The sequence below is a fragment of the Cryptococcus neoformans genome, chromosome 1 (assembly GCF_000091045.1).
Source record: "Cryptococcus neoformans var. neoformans JEC21 chromosome 1, complete sequence".
Lineage (NCBI taxonomy): Eukaryota > Fungi > Basidiomycota > Tremellomycetes > Tremellales > Cryptococcaceae > Cryptococcus > Cryptococcus deneoformans.
The window spans coordinates 1,252,557-1,273,778 of record NC_006670.1 but is presented as its reverse complement, the minus strand read 5'-3'; the positions used below and the strand labels follow the sequence as shown (position 1 = coordinate 1,273,778).

Here is a 21,222-nt window from a genome sequence, read left to right as displayed (position 1 = left end):
CTTCCCTGCGCTTTCATGGGTGAAATATCTATCAACAGCAACCTCCAGATTTTGCGAGATGATGAGCATGGTGAATTCCACAGTTTCAGCGTGGAGGTGATGAACAGCTGTCCTATCTGTCCCCTGCCCTACGCTGTACGAATCATGAATGTGAAAGACCTCTAAGTTTCTCCTTATGTATCTTGGACTGACCATAGCTATAGACTCTTTGTATTAGGCGCTCGATATATTTGATCAACCAGACACCTTTCTTCATTAGTCTATCAGAATTGCCCAAGACCGACGGGGTTTTCATTGCCTCTCAGGACAGGCAACTCTCCGGAAGAGGAAGATGAGTTAGAACAAAGATGAGTTAGAACATTCATTATCGAATGGATTGATGTTTTATGCCGTATCTTCGAGATTGGTGACTATTATCGATGGGTATGTTGAAGCTTCTAATTTCATTTACGTTTTCTGGCAAACTGTTCATTCGTAAAGTAAACTCGCTCGACGAGGTGAAGCAGGAGACGCTCGCTTGGGTGTATCAGCTTGTGTTGTCGAGCTGTCTTTATGAACGAGATTAATGACCTCCGATCCTATTAGGACCATATCTCTCCGCCTTGTCCACAGTAGACGTTTATATCAATCGCAACCTCTGAGATAGATACCTTTAACGTCATATCCTACTCCCCGTTCTTCACATTACATTTCGGACACATGATGGTAGATGTTTAGTCGGGCTTGGTGTTGTGGTAACGTACTTAGCTAATGGCATGAGGGATAAATATAAATTTCTTCAGGTGCTGAGGGATCTGAGGGTGTTATGCCAGGCGCCAACGTCGTATCTGAGAGTGAAAATAAGAAGTGGGCATTGCTTAACTGGAGACCGAAGAAGGTCGAAGAGGAGGATGGTGGAATGTCTGGCAATGAAGAGATGGGCATGACTGTATTCTTGCTCAAGTTTGGTGAAGGCATGGGTAAGTTACTATTCCGTTTCCGGTCGCAGAATTGCTGCTAACGACTACTTCAGAGGAAGTCCCCGTTTCTCGACTATATATTTCTGCCCTTACTATCGGCCTCTCTTACTTCATTGGCAGTGTTGGAGGAGGAGGCCTTATCCCCCTCATTCCTTACATGGAAATAAACATTAAAATTATCATTCGGCCGGCAGCGGGGCTCACCGCCGGCAAGCGGACCACTACCTACGTACTAGCTATGCTCCATAGTAAAAGGCCATATACTACAAGTCCATATGCATGACTTTCGACCTTGATGATAATTATATCTACATGTAGCCCCAAGCCAGTACTATCCAGCGGTGGTACTCTATGCATTGGATTCTACTCCATGCAAGAGTAATAAAACACAACATCTAATCGACGATTAGTAAAACTAATCCCATAATGAGCACGCTTCTTAGCCATATTAACGGAACCATTTTTACATTTTTTAGAGGCATACTTATAACTATACAGGGGTGTGGTCTGCGCCGCCCCAGTTACAGCCCGTCGGCAGGCGGCGTGCCGCGCCCTGCCGCGGCAGAATCATAGGCGTGCTCTGAAATTTTCGTCATGCCAGGTGGCAGGCCTTCCACGCCGTCTGCCGCGGAAGAGTCAGGCGACCCTTTCCCACAGTGCCGGCCACTCCATAGCCGGCCGGTGCACTAAAGCCGTCCACCTCCAATCCCGTCCTACGGAATCCATTATTTTCCCCTCGCAGCTCGACAGCATATATATACCAGCTCATCCCAGCCCATAAGCGGAGCTCCAATAGATATCTAGACGCTATAGCAGTACCGCAGATCGTAGCCAGCAGCCATGTCCGACGACGCCTCTGAGATCGAAGCCGTCTCCAGAAACGCTGGAAAGCAAACCGTCGACCCCGTCAAGTCTTTCCTTTCCGGTGGATTTGGTGGCATGTGGGTGCCTCTATACCCATGCACTTGCTCTGCAACTAACCAGAAGCCAGCTCCTGTGTCTTGGTCGGCCATCCCTTTGACTTGACAAAGACGCGTCTCCAAACAGCACCTCCTGGCGTCTACACAGGTGCCATTGATGTCGTGAAGAAGACCGTCAAGGCGGATGGCTTTCGAGGGTACGTGTTTACTTGGTGCATATCAGTCAGCCGAAATGCTAACAACCGACCAGAATGTACCGAGGAGTAACCCCTCCCATATTAGGCGTCACCCCCATCTTCGCCATCTCTTTCTGGGCAAGTCATTCTTATTTGCTTGACAACGTGTGGGATTCTTATTGATAAACGCCGTACAGGGTTACGACCTCGGCAAGAGATTGGTGTACTCTTTCAGCCCCGACAGAACCGAGCAAGCACTCTCCATATCTGAACTTGCCTTTGCCGGTGCTTTCAGCGCTCTCCCAGCCACCCTCGTCGCCGCCCCCGCCGAGCGAGTCAAAGTTCTCCTCCAAGTATGTCTCCTTTTTCTTCTTCTTTTACTGTATATCCCTCTGACATTTCAAATCCAGGTACAAGGCCAAAGTGGAGCCCAGGCTTACAATGGTGTTTTTGACGTCGTCACCAAACTTTACGCCGAGGGTGGTATCCGTTCCCTCTTCCGAGGGACATTCGCTACCCTTGCCCGCGACGGTCCGGGGAGCGCTGCCTACTTTGCCACGTACGAGTCCCTCAAAAAGATCTTGTCCGCCGCCCCCGACACCTTGCCCGATGGGACCAAGGCCCCGGCACCGCCTTTGAGTGTACCGGCAATCATGACCGCAGGTGCAGGTGCGGGTATCGCCATGTGGTCTCTGGGTATCCCTCCCGATGTGAGTTTTTTTTTTTTTTTTTTCTTCATCCCTGCTTTCGTCGATCGGCTCATTCATCACTTTTCTCTCTCTCTCTCTCTAGACCATCAAATCTCGTCTCCAGAGTGCGCCACAGGGGACATATACCGGCTTCATGGACTGTGCCCGAAAGCTTATCGCTCAAGATGGTGTGACCGCTCTCTGGAAGGGTTTCGGACCCGCCATGGCAAGAGCTGTTCCCGCAAACGTGAGTCGTCTGGACAGTCCAATAGCTTGGCCGGGGCCAAGGACGGCGGGAAACTGATACTGAATGTTCATCTATAGGCTGCAACGTTCTTGGGCGTAGAGTTAAGTTTGAAGATGATGGACAAGTTGTGGTGAACGAAAAGAGCGCGAGTCGTTGGGCTAGGCCGATCATGCACACCATGTAAGAATAAAAGTTGCAGTTTACGATTTCACATCCAGCATCCATCCTCTGGCTCATCTCCATCATCCACCCAGCCCGCACAAACCAGCAGCGAGCTTTGATCAAGAATCAACTATTCCTCAAACACCCGCGTTACGTTTTACAGTTTCAAATTTCGAGTTACATGCCTATACACACAGTTTACTACCCAGTATAGAGGAGAGACAGGAATGTGGTGGATGAATGCCAAATCCATCAAAAGTTGGCGATGACTCCAAGCGGATAAAACCCAGTTCGGGAGCTGTACGTTCCCAATAAAGAGCGACATTGAATTGACTGGATAAACAGATTGTATCTAGAAGAGAAAGTTCGTAAATCGTAAAGAACATGTATCGTAAAGGGATCATAATGTATCTATACAGGAGCAAATAGGAAAAAGGACCGTTACTTGGCGCTCAGCGCTGATCCAGCCTACCATCGTCAGCACTTTTGCCCCCATTGAAATCAAACAAAGACTCTACTTACACGCCTATTGCTTTTCCTTGTCGGCAGGGGGCGAACTCCCGATCCGACTCAACTGTCCCCACATCTCCGTGATCCTGGGCGGTGTCAACACACCCTTCTTCATCACCCCACGTCCCAACTTTTTTGAAGCCGGGGTAGCGGTCCTGACGTTCTTGGCGTTGCCGTTAGAGTTGACAGCAATGCCTTCGTATTTGTTCAGAGTGTTGGCGATCCTGCCGCTATTGCGGGTAGAGAGTGAAGGAGACTGGGCAGTTGCTGGATTGGTTGTAGCTCGCACAGGTGATGATTTTGATTCGACACTTTTTCGGACAGGCAAAAAGCTCTTTTTAGCAGGCATTGTACGCCTCACAGAGGCTGTAACACTCATGTCCTCGTGAATCGCACGAGTCGGAACTCGGGTGGGCGTAGATGGTGCCTCTGTCGAAGCAGCAAGGTTGACGCTGGGTGGAGTAGCCCGGGGAACACAAGGCGTAGACGCAGGAGGAGAAGTAGGCGGAGAGGAGTGGATGTGGAGACGGAGCTTTTTGGTGACTGTTAATCGAACAGGTGTCTCAACCTGCTCGGTCACCATGGGTTCGGAGACCGGAGATACGATAGCGCCACTTCCCTCCACCTCGGGAGATGATCCCGTCCTTCTCTTGGGCGCCCTTTCATCCACGGATCCTTCTGAACCAATGCTGACATTGGAGTTGGCCCGCGTAAGATTCGAGGGCGGAACATTAAGCGAAACTCGAGGAAGAGAGTTGGGGTGTTCGTATCCGGATGAGGGCCGGGCGGCAGAACGTTTTGTCCCCCGTATGGAACCAAGAGACGAGACGGTGCTGGGGTTGAATTCATTTTCCTTTTGGTCAGCAGGTACTTCTGCGACGACAGGTGGACTGCTGGGCGGAAGACGGGATTGAGAACTCCTAAGCTCTTCCTGTTCTGTTTCTGTAGTCGATTCAACAAGCTGTCGAGGCTTTCTAGGCTGACCAACGGCATCCCCACCACGACGGGGGGAGGTTGTAACAAGACTGCTGGACGAGTGGGACCGCCGGGGACGGAGTTTAGAAGAGCGAGTGATTGGTCGAATACGAGTTGGGGTTTCGATATCTTGGCCAGCATGTGGGTTTATGACAATCTCCACTGGCGGTGACATCGACGGGTTGCTTTCCACACACGAGGCATGTGCAATTTCCCTCAGAGCCTGATCCCTGGCGGCCTACCAAAAGATTAGTACGCGCCATTTCACGTCATACTCTTACACTTACCCATCCAACCCACTTGAGCTGATTCAACACCATATATTGTTGTTGCGGCCCAACGACCATCCCGGGTCTCACAATCCTCATGAACCCGATTGCCTCTTGCGCCGTAAACTGGTACTTGTATACCAAATACGCTCCAATCAGAACACCTGTCCTTCCCAAACCGGCTTTACAGTGCACAGCAACTTTTTGCCGTTTGTGCTCAATTGTGTATTCAGCGAGTCGGATAAATTCGCGAACAATGTCGTCGGGCGGGTTGGTGCCATCGTCAAAGAACATTTCAATGTGTTCTATGCCCATGTCAAGGAAATGGCGGCGATCATAGAGCTCGTCGTTGAGCCGGGCGACGAGGCCGACGTTTTCGCGTTGAAAAATATCCAGAACACAGCGGAGTTGGTGAGAAATGGTCTTGGATTTGACGGGAGTGTGAATGATATGTCCGTTTGATGGAGATTGCAAGACTCCTTCGATCCAACTGTTTTCTGTCGGGGATGCAAATGGGATAAACGGGCCAAGGATGTTTAGGTCTCCGTTTCTATTCTCATCAGCATCCTTCTTCCCTATAATGGCATTGCCACCAGCCGACGAAGGAGAACTCACTCTACCATTTCATAATATTGATACTCATCCGCATCAAATGAAGAAAGATCTAACAACCCATTTCCAATCGCCTTTTCCACACCATACAGGATATCTTGCACGGTCAAACCGTAATCCATTGGACCACTGCCGGCGTCTCGGAAGGGCATGATTTCGAATTGCGCAATGGGACGAAAAGCATTCCAGGGGGGTTGTTTGTCGACAATCAACTAGTTTTCACGTTAAATCACCGTTCAATCAAGAATATTCGACTTACAGAATAGAGAGCCGCAATGAGGATCATATTGGACTTCATCTTTGGCTCTGTTGTTGTATAAAGACAAACAGGTTTTCCCCGTTCTCTCGCCTTCTATTCATAACAAAAATGCGCGTCAATGCTCGTCCTTGACCGCGAAAATGGGACAACCAACCTCCAGTTTCTCATGGATACGTATGCAGGCATGAAACGTAAACGCAAGGTTCAATGGCCCGTGGTCCATTGCGAAACTCGTATAGCGCATATCGTCGTCCACTGAACTTGGTCAATGAAAACTCTTGTGGCGCTCAAGGACCATGCAGGAACCAACCGATCTCAGGAACAAGACTCACAAGTGAACAGTGAACAAGCCCGTTTGTTTCCCGGATGACCATATGGTGTCTTCGCATGCGCCTGAACTTCTTTGAGCGTAAGGGTTGTAAATACAAGATAGTTAGAGAAGACAGCGACTTCGTTGGGGAATGCACGGGTTGGAGTCGATGGCATCTTGCCGACGTTGATAAGATTATCCAGAGGCACCTTTTTGTCTGAAAGCAATATCCAATAATCTTCTCAATTCTCACACGACAGTGTGGATATGAGCATTAAGATGGAGAAGACGAATTACCAAGGAGTAGGGACGACAGCAGAGTGCTCCTCTACGTGGGACGTGGGTATGTGATTTTTGCACTGTTCGGGTCTGGGATGGCGTATGTCGATGGATGATAGAGTGGTGGACTAGTCGTGGAAGGAGTGCTGGGAATGTCCCAGCAGGACGGGGAGGCGGTGTCGGGTGGGAGATGAAGAGAATGGAAAAGGATAGGAAATAAAAGAGTACGTAGGAGAGGATGAAAGGGAAAACGAGGTGCGATGCGCGTGGCTGGATGACTGGACTTGGCCCGAGCTAACGAAGAGGAACCGTGCGCAGAGAGGACAGTGGCGCTTTACTCCCATTTGATCCCGCGCAATGCGTATGCAAAGTCAGCCGCGTCAAGGAAAGCAAAGCATCGGGAGATTGGTGATGAACGAGATGCATGGAAAAAAAGAACTCGCTTACAGGTTCATCGCCTCTAGGAATCCGTTGTAAGTACAGTCGTCTTCCTCAGATCCGGAACATCACCGTGCAACGGTTTGGGGGTTCCGGATCTCGATTCTCCGGTTCTCGAGGAGGTTGGATCGGGACAACGATAATTTAATTACGTAATTGGGCTTTTACTGGTTGCGTCACAACATATCTATGGTCAGACGGGTCAGACTCACTCAGTGTGCATGCCAGTTATTAGAAGATGATTATAGAAACTGTAGACAGATGGGACGGCAGACAGCTACGCGTCAGAAATTATTTTATAGAATGCATTCCGACCTTCAGAGGAACTCAGTTGCGCGCTTATTAATAATAAGCTCCCGGTGACTCTATGGGCCTTCCAAAAACCTATGGACTTGAGATCCGGAAGTTGGCCCCCCAAGAGGTTCCGGATCCGGATCTGCCCAAATGTCCGGATCTCAACTGTCTGTACGGTGGCAGACAACCTGAATGCACCCAGAAGGGTTCCGGATCTGCCCAATGTCCGGATTTGAAGGTTCCGGATCTGAGGAAGACGACTGTATCAGTTCCGCTTATCCTGGGAAGGTCAATATCTTATAGCGGACCCCCCAGATAAGGCTTGCATGTGCAGATTGCAGACGTAGTAGTTGTTGTTATTAAGCGGATGAGTTATGAAAAAACTTACAAGATGAGATTATTATCCTTTTTCATATTTTTTTAAACTATCCCCAGTACATAGTGGATGCTGTGGAATCTTTACTTCTAAATAAAGAATCTTACCTCATGTAGAAACAACACCTATATACGGGTGTTCTACGATTCTACGAACTTCAACATGACGATCAATATTACATAATAGCCATCACGCGTCAATGATCGTTTCTATTCGTTATCAGAGTCAGATGAAGTTACGACAAATGATAGTTTCTTGATGCCACTTATCATGGCCATAAATGTTCAGTAGCGCGATCGACCCCTGTCTGGCGCATAAATCAATTCCATAAGAAGGAATAACAAGAAACAGAAGGATTCCGTCCTTGACCTCGTACTGTCGTTCGTTGCTCGTAAAACGTAACGCGTGTCATGGAGCTTCGTGCCTTTTATTGCGTCATAAGCTGAGCCGAAATGATATTGGCGGTTTAATTCCCAGTCCGCAGGCGCAGCCACACGACAAAAATACATATGAAGACATCCCAATTTCCCAAGACATCGAGCCTGTGTTAAACCATCGGTTCAATCCCGCTCACTCTTCCGCTGACCATGCCGTCCCAAGTGCCGGCATCTCCGACTGCCCCGGGGCCACCCGTACTCTCGGCGCCCACAATGTCATCGTCACCTCGGTCCTTAGGTCCCATCAACGACAACCCTTATAACGTCGACCTGGTGGTTCCTTACTCCATTGCTCTCTCCAAAAAGGATCTCAAGAACAGGCCCAAGGCTGAAGCGGAAATCAAAGAGGGATACGTTTACCTGTTGCGAGAACTTGAAGGATCTGGGTTCCGACTAGCATCGAAAGCTGGTAGAGGGAATAAAGGACAAGAGGAGGTCTGGATCTTTGTGGGTGCGAGCGAAGAGAGGGTCGAGCAGCTTGTGGAGGAGGAAAGGTGAGCTCTTGGCGGATAATATCTATACCCTAGACTAATTCTAGTAGACGTCTTGATGCATCCCACAACCTGCTTACAGCGCCATCCGCCTTTCCACCTGCTCCAGCTACACGACTGCGTCTGATCTACAACACTCTCACTGCTCCCAAGCTTCAGGGCGGTCTGGGAATAACCCCTGGTCGAGGTAAATGGTCTCGTGTCAAAAGTATTTCGGCTCTCCACGATGAGGCCGCAGACAAGGCTTGGGTCGAAAAGTGGACGACTGGAGGAGACTGGCAAGTTGGCTTGACCAAGGGCCTTGATGAGGATACTCGCAAGAGAGGGGGGCTTGGAGACCAGCAACCGCCTCCTGTTCATCTCTACTTTGATTTTCTTACAACTTACACACTTTCTCTTTTCCCCATCACTGTTGTCTCAGTCCTGTTTTACTTTTTCACCCCCGCCGACTCTTATCCTCCCTTGTATGCTCTCTGTCTTAGCTTGTACTCGACTATCTTCATCGCCATCTGGCGGGTCAAACAGCGCAAGTTTGCAGTCAAGTGGGGTACCTATGGTTGCGAAAACGTAGCCTTTGGCCGACTCCGACCTGAATACGTAGCTAGCCTGGGCCTGGACAAGACAACCGCTCAACAAGATGTCGAAACTGTCGATGCAGTTCAAGCAGGGAGTGAACTGAAGAGAGACAGCAAAGTGGCAGCTTCTATACCTGTCATTGCTGCTTGTGGTGTAGGCTTAGGTGTGGTATTGATGGGGCTCTTTGTGCTAGAGGCATTTGTATCTGAGCTCTACGACGGGCCGGGTAAACAGATCGTGCCACTCATCCCCACTGGCCTTTTCGTCCTCATCGTTCCCTCCATTGTGGGTGCCTATCAATTGCTCGCCAAGTTCATGGTCAAATGGGAAGACCACCCGACACCTGTCGGAGAAGAAAAAAGTCTTACAGCTAAAACTTTTGCAATGAACGCCATTGTCGCCTACCTCGGTCTATTTCTCTCTGCGTAAGCCCTTTTCTCATATCATGTCAGTCAGGCCGTTTAATGTCAGCAGCTACATTTACATTCCCTTTGGATCCTTCATCATGACCCATGTGCAGACCCATCTCATGGGCCGACTTCCCGTTCCAGGCTCTCGAAGAGTCAACTCTACTACCTCTTCCGTCACTTCTCCTACTTCCTCGGCCCCTGCCAGCATCAGCGCTGAGAAACACGCCATCAACGGAGGTCGTCTCAAGTCCCAGCTCTTCACGTACACTGTCACCAATCAAGTCTCTGGTGCCTTCCTTGAACTGGGCATGCCGTTTATTATGCGATTCATCCATGATTGGCGTGCTGGCAAAACAACGATCAAGGAAGCTCTGAAGAAGACTAACGGTCATGGAGAATCTGAAAAGGTTCCCACGACTGAAGAGGAGATTGAGAAGCGTTTCCTTAACAAAGTGGAAAGGGAACTGGCTTTGCCCGAGTATGACACTTTCAGTACGCCCACTTTTGTTTCATCTATCAGTACATACGGTACGCTAACCAGACAATTAGCCGACTATGCAGAAATGGTCACTCAGTTCGGCTATGTCGTCATTTGGTCCCTTGTATGGCCACTTGCACCCGTCTTCGCGCTAATCAACAACTATATTGAACTTCGAAGCGATGCCCTCAAGATTTGTAAACACGTTCGTCGCCCCGTGGGGGATCGTGTGGAGACTATCGGATCATGGTTGGAAACGCTAAGCATTATCTCCTGGATCGGGGCTATCACCAACGCTACTCTCATTTATCTCTTCCGCCCGTCCCCTGCTTCCCCTGACCTCCACTCCCAATCGCCCAACCCCAATTTCCCCACTCCTGGATCTCCGTCATTATCGCACATCGTTTCGGCGTATCACTCTTCTTCTTCCCTTCAAGAATGGTATCCCCAGCTCGCTACCTTGGGTCTATGGGCCCTGGGCGCGAGTCATGGGTATATAGTATTAAAGTGGGTGGTGGAGGGCATTGTAGAAAGGGTTTGGTGGAGGGGTAGCGAGGAGGAAAGAGAAGTGCAGAGGATGAGGGCGGGTTCTAGTTCTCCCTCTACGTCAGGGGTGGTAAATTCGCCTTCCAAATCAATTTCAGCCCGAACACCGGAGCCAGAATTTAGGTATGGAGACGAGACCGATCAGAATGGTGGACTGGGCAAGATATTGGGTAAAGAGCCCGTCAGCACTTTTTGGAATGGCGGAGAGGAAGGTGCGAAGGAGATTGCGAGAATCATCAAAGCCGAGTGAGAGTGAGGTTTCGTTTGCGTGACGGTAGAGACCATTTTGTGTGAAAGTATCGTTCTCGTGCCCTTACAAATTTATTTACGAAGATCATCCAAGGTTGTTAATACACAATGACAGCTATAGCCGGCTTATGAACAAACATGACGTTTCGCCGACTTCAAAGGCCGTTGTTACGCCATCTTCATGGATAAAATACGTCAAATGAGAGCGTCTGCTAATTGCTAATGATGCTGTCATTTGCATAAAGAATGGAATCTTATTACCAAACTCCCGGACTGCCTGTCCGTTTAGGAGTCATCCCCCCGCTAACACTTTGCGGCCGCTTGCTGGACCCTCGTCTGAACACACCTCCGCCTCCAGTGTTCTCGGAAGCTTTTACACGGGCGGCGTTGGCTATGAGAGACGATATCATACCATTGCTGTTGTTTTTAGAAAGTGAAAATCAATGACGTGAAATGGAAGGAAGTTGATCAGCCGTGGTTTATAAGGTAAATGACAAACGATTAAGAAAGGAAGGGGGGAACACGTACTATGTCGCACTATCGTGTAATTGCGCATCTTTGAGCTGCAACATCCACGCAAGCGTTGCTGATACTTGCGAGGTATTTTCCACCAAATCTGACTGGAGCTTCCGCAATGACGCTATGGGTAAAATGGAGAGCGCGTCTGTTTTTATTTGCGGCCAATGAGGCAATGTGAGAGTCAGCTCTGTTGCACGAAAAATCTAAGAGGAGGGATAGACAGCAGAGAACGAACCTTCTTCAAGTCCACAAAGTTCCTCAGCTCGAAGGGTATCCATCTCTGGCTTTTCTCCCAACCCGTATTTGCCTGTTTCTTCTCCATTCATATCCCGCTCCATATACCCGACACCCACCCCAGGCCCTGCCGACATTGACCCATCTGTATCTCGCCCTTTTCCTTTCTGATCGCTCGTGTATTTCACTCCTGTATACGCGTCAAATGTCTCCGCCCTTCTCGGCTGTGGCCGGGAGGATCCAGAACCGGAAGAGGTGACGATCCGTAGAGGAGGAAGGGCAGAGAGCCGATGCGAGTCGACTTCATCCAGGTTGACGGGTACACCCATTGAGATGAGATGTTCCCTCCTGACGCGGGAACGTGTCCAGTCGAGTGGTTTGGTTATTGGTGGTGTGGTAAGTTGGGCGTAAGCATCTCGTCTTTGGATTGGTATTGATAATGTCCATCAGCACGAATACATCAGAGAAGAAAAATGGTACAATGATTTAGGACGTACGAAGATTGGGATACCAACACTTGCTTCAATCCACCTACCATTCTGATGGGTTCATTACTCAATGAATCCTGGTGGAGGAATAAGGGAGACAAGATTGAGGAAAGCTGGTTGGCGATCTCGGATTTAGGAGGAGGTGGACGAAGTTCGAGGGCGTGCTGTGGAGCCAGCCAAGAAGATATGGGAGTCAGCCGACATTCGTCCATTTTGTAGAGTAAAAAGTCAAAAGATGACCGGTGGACATACCCATCGTTCTTTGATCGGTTCAGGCTCCTCTACCAACCCATTCCCACCAATCCCGGCTTCAGCACCGACGGGCTCATCAAATTCCCCTTTCTCAAAATCTGCAAAATCTCCAAATCCATCGTCAATATCTCCGCCCTCGCCTGGCATCGCGCCCTTGTCGGGATTAGGTGTCGGGAAAGACGATGATCTGGGGCCATCAAAACTATTGAAATCGTCGAAATCGTCCTGCTCCTCTTCCCCATCTTCTTCCCTCTCCTCACTCTCCTCTCTTTCCGCTTTTTCCTCTTGATCCGAAGCTTCGACTTGCGGTGAGAGCCACTGATGCGACTCCTGAGCCGGGCTAGACTGGACTTGCGCAACCTGCGCCTCGTCATCAGACTCGCTCGCTCCATTGATCTCCTCTCGTGATGGCTCCGTCTCTGTCTCTACTTTTGTCTTCTCTTCTGTTTGCTCTTCTTGCACCTTCTCTGGTCCATTCGCTGAAGGTGATTTGGGGAGAGAGTAGTTACTAAAGGCGTTGGCATTTTCATTGTCGTTGATATTGACGTTGCCGAAACGGTGCTCGCTTTTTGGTAGCGGAGATGCAGGTGCGTCAGCCCAGGGATCGTCCATTTTGAGTTGAAGGCTGTTGACGGTTCTAGTATGGAGAGCTTATATGTGGGAAGGTTACGATATACAACTGGACAAAGAAGGAGAGAGAGGGTCGCGGTTGCGCTCTTCGTCACGTCAAATAATCGATCAGTCCGCAAGTTGAAAGTCGTGATGTGGCAGATGATGCGACGAGATGATGATGATGAAAGCAGTGGTGACGGCGGCAAGAACGGGTCCAGCAACAACGACGACAGGGGCACTGTGTGAGTGTTATGACAAAGAGCATGGACTGGCAGTTAAAGCGCAAGGATCTACTGAGCCATACATATAATATACATGTACCGTACAACACTCTAGCCATAACATCCTAATTAATGTCCGTCGTCACCTTGAATCTGTTAAACCCATTCACTTGCTCTCCCCATAGCTGACCCTCTCGACAGCCAGCCATGCATCTCGTTCACCCTCATAAGTCCATCCCAACGGCCCAAGATCACAATCTGCACAGATCAACCACTTGACCTTGCCTTTGTCCGCCCCCTGTGCAGAGCCGGACGGTGTGTGAGGAGGCAAAGTAGTCGAGGCGTCTGGCCGGCTGAATCCGATATTGTCAAATGCAAAGGGGCCGGATGCTACGTGCCACACTGCATGGGGAGCTGCAGGCGCCGGGAAGGGAGACGACGGGTCATCGGGGAGCTGCAACGTCCCCAGTATCAGTGACGTGTGCATTTGCCGGGCGACTGTCTCGCGGGGAGCTACATACCACGGAGGCCTGCAAGTCCGCCCACACGCCTACGCCGGGCTGGAGAAGGACGCTCCCACAGCCATCCCTCGGACAGTGCAGCTTGCGCGAGTTGCCGCTCGTAGCCTCCGACTTGAGCTGGGAGGGTCCGAGCGCAGCGTACGGGACGGTGGCCGGTCGCGGGCGTGACGACTGGGCGGCGAGGGCGGCGAGGAGCGCCTGCTGGGAAGGCTGCGACATGTTTCTGGCGGGCGAAGGGAGGGAGGAGGCGGGGGAGACTGGACTCGGATCGGAAAGACGATAAACGCAGAAGACGCAAAAGTATGCAGGCAGAAAATAAAGAAAAAAGAGAAGGCCACGTGGGTCCCGCGTGGTCTCTTGAAGCAGGGCACCACCACAAAAAAGTGGCCTCCACCGGCTTCCTCCACGCGACGATCCCCTCCGCCACTACTCGCTGCAGCAGGTGAATTATTAATCGACAATGGGACCCATAACCACTTTCCAGCAAATCACCCGTTCTGCCAGTTCTACACCTCCCGACACCATGTCAGGCCCTCTGGGAAACCTTCCAGGCATGACCTACGACCCTCTCAAAAACAGATACTTCCCGACCCCCAAGGGTCCACTACAAAATGACCAGCCCACACCAAGTCTCTATGCCTCTGCTTCGCTCTCCAGAAAAGGCCGTCCGGAGATGATATTGGGGATTTTAGACTGTCAACCGCAAAGGAAACGTCAGAAACCGGATATTCATGAAAGTTTAGTATCTGGTCCTGGGAGAAAATTGGTCAAAGGTAGGGGGAGGATGGGAGTAGGGATGGGAAAGCGAAGCGAAAGGTGAGGTCCCAGCGCTGTCATTTGACCTTTTTACTTTCATTTTTATGAAAGCTGTCGTTCCTAACGTTGGAGATGTAGAGGAGAAGAAGCCATACTAAGTAAGCTGCAATTAGATGCAGAGCATCATTCCTGTGGTTGTCATGGAGAGACAATCACATCTTACAAAGCAAGTTTTTATTCATAGGATTGAGCTCGTGTGCTGATGAATCAAAACAAAAAAAAGTCTTTTGGAGAAGAAGCATATTTAGCAACAACGGATCATGGGAAATTGGTCATGCATGGCCCAGAGGGAGAAACTGTGGTCCTTTATATCTGTCCTCAAGTGGTGCGTTCTGCGTCAGCCACTGTAATGAGTCGGTGCTAATCTCAATTGTATCAGCTCATGGGAGTACATTTCGATATCATGCGAATGACTTTAATGTGAGCTCCTTTCCGATTCTCACCGAATTCGGCTGTTGCTCACTCTTTTCGCTCAAGAGCCGTTTCAGGTGGTGCAGATCCGCATGTCCACCTGTTCAAGAGAGATCCTCAAATGCTGGAGCATATCTTTATGAGCCACTCTGAACTCAATCTCAATGGAGGCGATATGTATGAAGTATCTTCATTCGATGATCGGTGTACTATCGGTATGTTTCTAGGCTTCGTTTTTTACCATATTGCCTTTTCCCATCGCTAAAAGGAAACAATAGGCGGCCACAAGTCCCTAACGACGATCAACTACACATCCTCTTTCACCACTTCAAACCGTCGTTTGCCGTCTGATGCCCTCGCAGTCCATCAGTACTCTCGCGATCTCGTATTCACGGGCCAGCGGTCTGGCTTGGTCACTTGTGAAGATCTCAGAGTAAAGCCGAAGAGTCCTGTGGTCGTCGGGGGAACAAGAGGGAGGAAGGCGGTCGTAAATGTGAAAAGGGTACAGGACGGGGCTGTTCCTTGGGGATTAGTCGTCAGTGGGATGGGGGATGAAGTGAGTTTTGCCATTCTTTTTTTCTGTCACCTTTTGACGGCAGGGGTGGATTAAAGCTCAGAAGTTGATCCTGACCGTTCATGTAACAGTTGCTCCTGTACGATGTGAGATTTAGTGATAAGCCGTTGCACACTTTCCAGGGTCATATCAACAACTATCAAACTCAAGTTGTATGTCTCCACCCTCTTTTCCCCGTTCCCTCTTTTACTCCCAACTCATTGTCGGAACAGAGCACGGCCCTTTCTCCCTCTGGCACCCACCTTTTCGCCTCGGGTTCTGATAACCGTATCCGCGCCTACTCCCTCTTAACGGGCTCGCCCTTAACCCCTTGGCCAGAGGACGAATATCATCAACAAGAGGAAAATCCGTTGGTGAAGGAATTTGAGGATAAGATTACGGGGTTGAGTGTGAGGGATGATCTAGGTCTAGATGTCGTAGTCAAGGGCCAGCTTTTGAGGTTTGCCAAATGAGCATCAAGTTGTAAGCGAAGCGCATTCTTTCTCCTCGTCATCAATATTGTGTACCTGTATTCTTGTTCTAGACATGCCTTTCAAATGAGGTGTTGTAGTGTAGCCAAACGTCGTAGATGCAAACGCAGCACGTACAGTCGTATTTGTTTATCGCACTTGTTGGGAATCTGGGTTAAAGAAATTGCTTAGTATGTGAGTGATCTGCCATGACAGATGGAAATAGAGCGGGATACTTTGGATCGTATAGCGTGCGGTGATACGGCGACGATGCAAGAGAAGGCCAGCGGATGCTTTGCAGGGGCTGTGGTGAAATGAACAATCAGTTCGTCTGCTGCGGGGGGTTGATTAAAGTAAAATGTGCCTGTGGAAAGTGCCGACGTCACTGGATATGGGGTTGTCAATACAGCGCCACAACAGCCGCCACCCGTGTACGGAGGGGCATCTTCCGGGCGAGCGCAGTGGATGGGCTCGTAGTGCATGTAGTGCATGTCTTGTGCGTCCAGCCTCGTCCGTCCCCCCCCGCCCGGCCAGCCCCGCCAGCCACTTGCCCGTCCCCCCGCGACGCCCGTACGCCCCCGCCACAGCCATTTTGCGTTCGCAGTAGGTCCTTTTCCCCATCCACTAGTGCGGTCTCGCACGCACCAAATGCCGTTTCCGGCCGCATCCCTTCCTTTCATCTCTGCTCACCTTTCTGTGGCACATCCAGACTTGCCACCCCACCTTCCAACCTTTCGCCGCTGAAAACTCCCCCGCTTCCAGACACAAGCCCCGGCTACGCACCAGCACCAGTACCGGAAGCGCACAGGCCGGGAAGGAGCGTAAAAACGTGGTATGTCGATCGCGTACTTTATGGGTGCACAAAAACGGGACAAATCGCGCAGAGCTGTCCCTGCTGCCGCTCTGCGGTACCGTGGCCCGCTTGGTTACTTTTTCCCGCCTCTTTTCCCGTCCTTTTTGGTCGACGGCTGGACATACAGGCTGACCCTGCCTTTAGACTGTAGACGCTCGTCGTTTATAACGCCGCATCCCATTAATCGTCCCCATCGATCATTTCTTAACCCGTGAGCAACTGCCCGTTTTTCCCAGGATGCAGTCGGGTCCCAGGATGGTCATGGTGAGCTCGGTGGAAAAGACATTTGCACGTATGTACTGACACCTTCTGGTGCTTTCCCTCCATTGTCCTTGCGCTCCAGCCCTCCGCGCCTCATATACAGCATCCAGGGATGAACCCGCCTATAGACCCTGCCCTTCAACAACAAATGATGGTGGTTAACGGTGCCCAGCGTGTTCCATTTGAGCAGCAGACCATGTCGGATGAGAATCGGGCATACCTGGAGCAGCAAGTGAGGTTGCAGCAGCAGCAGCAACAGCAACAACAACAACAACAACAACAGCAGCAGCAACAACAGCAACAGCAGCAGCAACAACAACAACAACAGCAGCAGCAGCAGCAGCCGCAGCAAGGGCGAGAAGTGAAGACAGCAGCTCAACGGTCCCTTGGTGTTGCCGCACAACAGGCGCCTAGGCATATGATGCAGCATCCCCAAATGGTGCAGAGTCTCCAGGCACAGGGAATCAGGCAGGTCTTGACACCTCAAGGGGGGGTGGTCTGGCTAGACGCTCAAAATAGGCAGGTACAGATCAATCAGGCATGGCAGAACGACCCTCGACAGCAACAACAACAGCAGCAGCAGCAGCAAGTAGGCCAAGGCCAACAGATGCAGGCCTTGTATCAGCAACAACAGCAGCAGCACTTGCAACAACAGCAACTTTTGCAGCAGATGCAGCAGCAGCAGGTCCAACAACAGCAACAGCAACAGGTCCAGCAGCAGCAGCAGATGATGACGCCTCAGCAGCAAGCTCAACTACAGCACCTGCAACGGCAGCAAGCTCTAGCTCAGCAGGCAGCCCAGGCCCAGCAACGTGCATCCTTGCCCCCTTCTGCTCGTCCGCCTCCCGCCAGCCTTCCTACACCCAGTCTGTTACAAGTCCCTCCACCACCGTCTATGAAACGTCCGATGCATGATATCTCAAGAAGTGCTTCGCCTATGCCACCTCATATGAGGATGCAACAGTCTCAACCACCGCAGCCTCAAGCTACGCATATGCAGGCAAGTTCATCAGCACTATCAGTCACTGGCAACGCCCCCGCTATATTGCCCCCAAGAGCCTCTACCATCCCAGTTTCCATGTCTGATTCCCATATCGCTCAAAATCGTCCTCAGCAAGTTGGACAGTCTCAAGCAAATGGACTGCAAATCCCCCCCCAAATACCACCTGAGCCGCCTATGCGATGGTCAAAGACTTTGATACTGTCTTCACAAAACCGTCTTGAACGATGGAAACAAAAGACGGACAAGCTGGAAAGTATGCTTGCCGATGCGAAATTGGGACTTGCAGAGATGGAGAAGGAAGCGAAGGAGGGGAAGAAACGTGCGGAAGAACGGTCGCACGATCCACAAGGAATGTTTGACAAGGAGATTCTGGCATATCTGAAAAGAGCTGGATACTCCAATGCCGTGCAAGCATTTGAAGAAGATATGAAACGTGCGGGGAGAAATATTGAAGGGAAGCCTGGGTCTCCAAGCGGCTCATCGCCCAAAATGCAGTCACCTCGGGACGTCAAGACTAGCTCTACGCCTGCCGGCCAGTCCGTGTCAGCCACAGGCAAGGATGACCCGCAAGGTTCCGATTCTATTTTTGGCAGGGAAACAGATGACGAAAAAATGGGAGTCGATAAAGATGGAGAAGAAAAAGACGAAACGAAGGACTTGGGAGAATTGTTCACGGTACGGCGTTCCGTATCATTCTCACAAGATACGTGCTGATATAATCGCGAATAGTGGTGGATGCTTTACCAAGATACTAGAACGCTTTTGGCTCAGAAACCCCATCTCTTCCAGCCACCTACCTCTTTGATATCTTCCCACTCTGCAAACGCCGCTAATAATGTTGCCTTTCCTCCCACGACTACGCGCACAGCGCCTCAAGCCAAACATGACGATACCCAGCTCAGATTACAGCAGGCTGAGGAAATGAAGCAGGCGCAGCAAGCCCAAATTTCCGCTCAACAGGAATCTGTGAGACGTCAGTTGGCAATGCAACAAGGACAAAACCAGCATCCTCATCAACAGCAGCAACAACAACAAGGCCAGGAACAAAGACATATAGTTATGATTAATAACCAGCCGCATACGCTTACCCAAGATGAGGTGCATAGATTGATACAGCAACAACAATACATGACTCAGCAAAATCAAATTCAACAACAACAACGACAACAGCAGCAACAGCAACATCAGCAAAGTCAAATGTTTGCGATATCCAATGGTCATATAGCCTCGCAGACCCCCGGTATGCATCACCAGACTCAGCAGCAGAGAATGCAATTCGAATCCCCGTTGCAGAAGAGGAAGCGAGAAGGTGAAGATGGCCAAATGGGTGGCAAGTTTCCCAAAGTCGGTGCACCGAGTAAGTTGATAACCTGATGTCCAGAGGATGATGACTGAACACCCCGTGACCAGCACCCGAAGACCAAAGACGGCAAGCTGTGGAACTTGCCAGGAGTGTTTCAGCGCAAATGACCCCTCAACAGGGCCACATGAACGAAATCTCACAAGTGAGTGCTTTGACAAGAGTCATCCCATTTCCAACATGATTAATGTCGTTATCAAGTCTCCTGCATCCCAAACATCTCAAGATCCCACCCGACAACATAATCTGGCTGAGGCCCAAAGAGTATATGCGGCCACTCAGGCCGCCTATGCTCGCCAACAAGTGGAGCGTACCAGCGTAGCCAACTCACCGGCCAACTTCACAATAGGCGTGTCTCCTGTCCAGTTGGGAACTTCACCGATGGGTAATGGTCAATCACCGGCCGTTGGTCATGATGTAGATGGGAACTCCAACGTTAATGGCAACACCGTCGATCGTGCACCAACACCTGCAAGCGCAAAGGGTAAAAAGAAGCCAGCTCGAATCACCATTGATACCGAAGTTGGGGGTGCTTCGGACCTTGATGCACCTCAATCTGGCGCCGCCTCAGCCACAAGCAAACGCAAAACCCCTAGTGCAGGCAAGCGTCCGTTGAAATCCGCGACGACGACCGCGGAAAAACCAGTCAAGGGCAAGGCAAAGGTGAGATAATTCATGTGGAGAGAAAATCACGATCGATGGCTGTCATAGCTAACCTTACAAATTATAGACGAAGGCAGCTAAAAATGCCTATGCGAATCAGCCCACTGGAGATGCTTTACGGACGGAAGGGGAGGAACCGGCACAAACCCCGTCGGGACAAGTTGCACAGACTCCTGGTTCGACGCAGAGTACTGTGTATCCTCTTCCTGCACAGACCCCTAGCCAGGAGCAACCGACCCCTGCACCCTTAACGGAGATCGAACACATTCACCCTGAATCACAACCTGCCCCCCCTCCGCCACCAGCACAAGTACCAGCCCAGATGCAAACGCAAGCACCTCAAAGTCAAAACACAAGTTTTGAAGCGCCATTCGAGTTCGATGACTCAAACGAGCTTTTCAAGATGCTCGATTTCAACGACGGAGACGGAGGCGGGTTTGATAACGAGGTCTTCAACTTTGATGTGCGTCTCAATCCAGTAAATAGCATGTATGGAACTGCTAACCACTGTTCCTTAGGGATTCGCTTTCCCTAGCGTAGGAGAGAATCAAGAGGACTGGCAGGCTATCGATAGCTCTAGCTAGATAAAACTGGTCGTCTCGCCGGTAGTCGAGCATCTCACAAGCTAGCTTCAACTCATCGGCGAAATGTCTTCAAATCCGTACATGGCTCCCACCTTTTATTCCAACTTCCCTCGACCCAATTTCCTGGTCCGAATAGCCCGCCTTACATCTCCATTCCTCGCCCCTATCTGTGCGAATTTCCCATTCTTCCTCTATCTCAAACACTACATGTTGCTCTCGATTCGTTTCGCGTTGTCACACTATAACAGACCCATTTCGACCACAAAAATGTATAATATCCATGCTCATCTTTCTCGATCCCCTATTCTCGTATTTCGCGAATTACCCAGCATATCACCTCGGGCTCTGATCTCTTTGTATATAGTCGCATTCCTTTTTTTACCTTCTTTTCGGCTATCTTTTACCTGCCCTTTTCGCCTTTTCGCTTTACTTTGCTGCATCATCATATCATCCGCTTGATTATTTCGTAACGTGTGTAACTATGTACATAGCATCTTCTTTGTTACATAGGGTTTTGTTTAACGCGATATTGATGTACAACAGCAGACAACCATATGCGTACCATCAGCATTTGAGCAAGTGTCCAATAGCTACTTTTGCAGAGTATGGATGGCATACTATCTTTGAGCATAGTAGCCAAGTAACGACTCAATTTCCATTCGCCAATATGATTGATTGTTGACATATGATCAATGGTGGTCGCGGCCAAGTACGTAGTGGGCGCTGCTGGATGATGCGG

The 21,222-nt window shown here is 50.2% G+C and overlaps 8 protein-coding genes across 8 annotated transcripts; 5 read left to right on the top strand and 3 right to left on the bottom strand.

Annotated features, from left to right (window-relative positions):
- Positions 1-88: 88 nt before the first annotated feature.
- On the top strand, positions 89-1,255 carry CNA04790 (hypothetical protein). Its single transcript, XM_024656282.1, has 3 exons — positions 89-150; positions 204-959; positions 1,013-1,255. The coding sequence occupies exons 2-3, from the start codon at positions 806-808 to the stop codon at positions 1,240-1,242; spliced, it is 384 nt and encodes a 127-aa protein (XP_024511941.1). The 5' UTR covers positions 89-150; positions 204-805; the 3' UTR covers positions 1,243-1,255.
- A 322-nt stretch (positions 1,256-1,577) lies between these two features.
- Positions 1,578-3,537, top strand: CNA04780 (carnitine/acyl carnitine carrier, putative). Its single transcript, XM_566873.2, has 7 exons — positions 1,578-1,900; positions 1,951-2,076; positions 2,130-2,193; positions 2,253-2,408; positions 2,466-2,765; positions 2,848-2,991; positions 3,069-3,537. Exons 1-7 carry the CDS (start codon positions 1,800-1,802, stop codon positions 3,123-3,125), a joined length of 948 nt encoding a protein of 315 aa, XP_566873.1. The 5' UTR covers positions 1,578-1,799; the 3' UTR covers positions 3,126-3,537.
- CNA04770 (phosphoprotein phosphatase, putative) lies at positions 3,324-6,589 on the bottom strand. Its single transcript, XM_566871.2, has 7 exons — positions 6,111-6,589; positions 5,933-6,033; positions 5,779-5,871; positions 5,523-5,731; positions 4,926-5,457; positions 3,676-4,876; positions 3,324-3,621 (listed from the first exon to the last, which is right to left on the bottom strand). The coding sequence occupies exons 1-6, from the start codon at positions 6,262-6,264 to the stop codon at positions 3,680-3,682; spliced, it is 2,286 nt and encodes a 761-aa protein (XP_566871.1). The 5' UTR covers positions 6,265-6,589; the 3' UTR covers positions 3,324-3,621; positions 3,676-3,679.
- A 1,373-nt stretch (positions 6,590-7,962) lies between these two features.
- Positions 7,963-10,835, top strand: CNA04760 (response to osmotic stress-related protein, putative). The gene is made up of 4 exons (XM_566869.2): positions 7,963-8,406; positions 8,454-9,404; positions 9,454-9,881; positions 9,939-10,835. The coding sequence occupies exons 1-4, from the start codon at positions 8,063-8,065 to the stop codon at positions 10,661-10,663; spliced, it is 2,448 nt and encodes an 815-aa protein (XP_566869.1). The 5' UTR covers positions 7,963-8,062; the 3' UTR covers positions 10,664-10,835.
- Positions 10,826-12,828, bottom strand: CNA04750 (hypothetical protein). Its single transcript, XM_024656281.1, has 5 exons — positions 12,156-12,828; positions 11,913-12,067; positions 11,417-11,835; positions 11,191-11,326; positions 10,826-11,079 (listed from the first exon to the last, which is right to left on the bottom strand). The coding sequence occupies exons 1-5, from the start codon at positions 12,765-12,767 to the stop codon at positions 10,920-10,922; spliced, it is 1,482 nt and encodes a 493-aa protein (XP_024511940.1). The 5' UTR covers positions 12,768-12,828; the 3' UTR covers positions 10,826-10,919.
- Positions 12,829-13,051: 223 nt separating this feature from the next.
- CNA04740 (hypothetical protein) lies at positions 13,052-13,793 on the bottom strand. Its single transcript, XM_566865.2, has 2 exons — positions 13,510-13,793; positions 13,052-13,442 (listed from the first exon to the last, which is right to left on the bottom strand). Exons 1-2 carry the CDS (start codon positions 13,726-13,728, stop codon positions 13,155-13,157), a joined length of 507 nt encoding a protein of 168 aa, XP_566865.1. The 5' UTR covers positions 13,729-13,793; the 3' UTR covers positions 13,052-13,154.
- Positions 13,794-13,978: 185 nt separating this feature from the next.
- On the top strand, positions 13,979-16,048 carry CNA04730 (expressed protein). Its single transcript, XM_566863.2, has 8 exons — positions 13,979-14,325; positions 14,404-14,491; positions 14,549-14,650; positions 14,705-14,745; positions 14,803-14,951; positions 15,015-15,292; positions 15,382-15,462; positions 15,523-16,048. The coding sequence occupies exons 1-8, from the start codon at positions 14,033-14,035 to the stop codon at positions 15,760-15,762; spliced, it is 1,272 nt and encodes a 423-aa protein (XP_566863.1). The 5' UTR covers positions 13,979-14,032; the 3' UTR covers positions 15,763-16,048.
- Positions 16,049-16,285: 237 nt separating this feature from the next.
- CNA04720 (hypothetical protein) lies at positions 16,286-21,198 on the top strand. Its single transcript, XM_024656280.1, has 9 exons — positions 16,286-16,362; positions 16,469-16,591; positions 16,757-16,876; positions 16,956-18,551; positions 18,606-19,233; positions 19,287-19,381; positions 19,438-19,899; positions 19,967-20,362; positions 20,418-21,198. Exons 3-9 carry the CDS (start codon positions 16,850-16,852, stop codon positions 20,481-20,483), a joined length of 3,270 nt encoding a protein of 1,089 aa, XP_024512060.1. The 5' UTR covers positions 16,286-16,362; positions 16,469-16,591; positions 16,757-16,849; the 3' UTR covers positions 20,484-21,198.
- Positions 21,199-21,222: the final 24 nt, after the last annotated feature.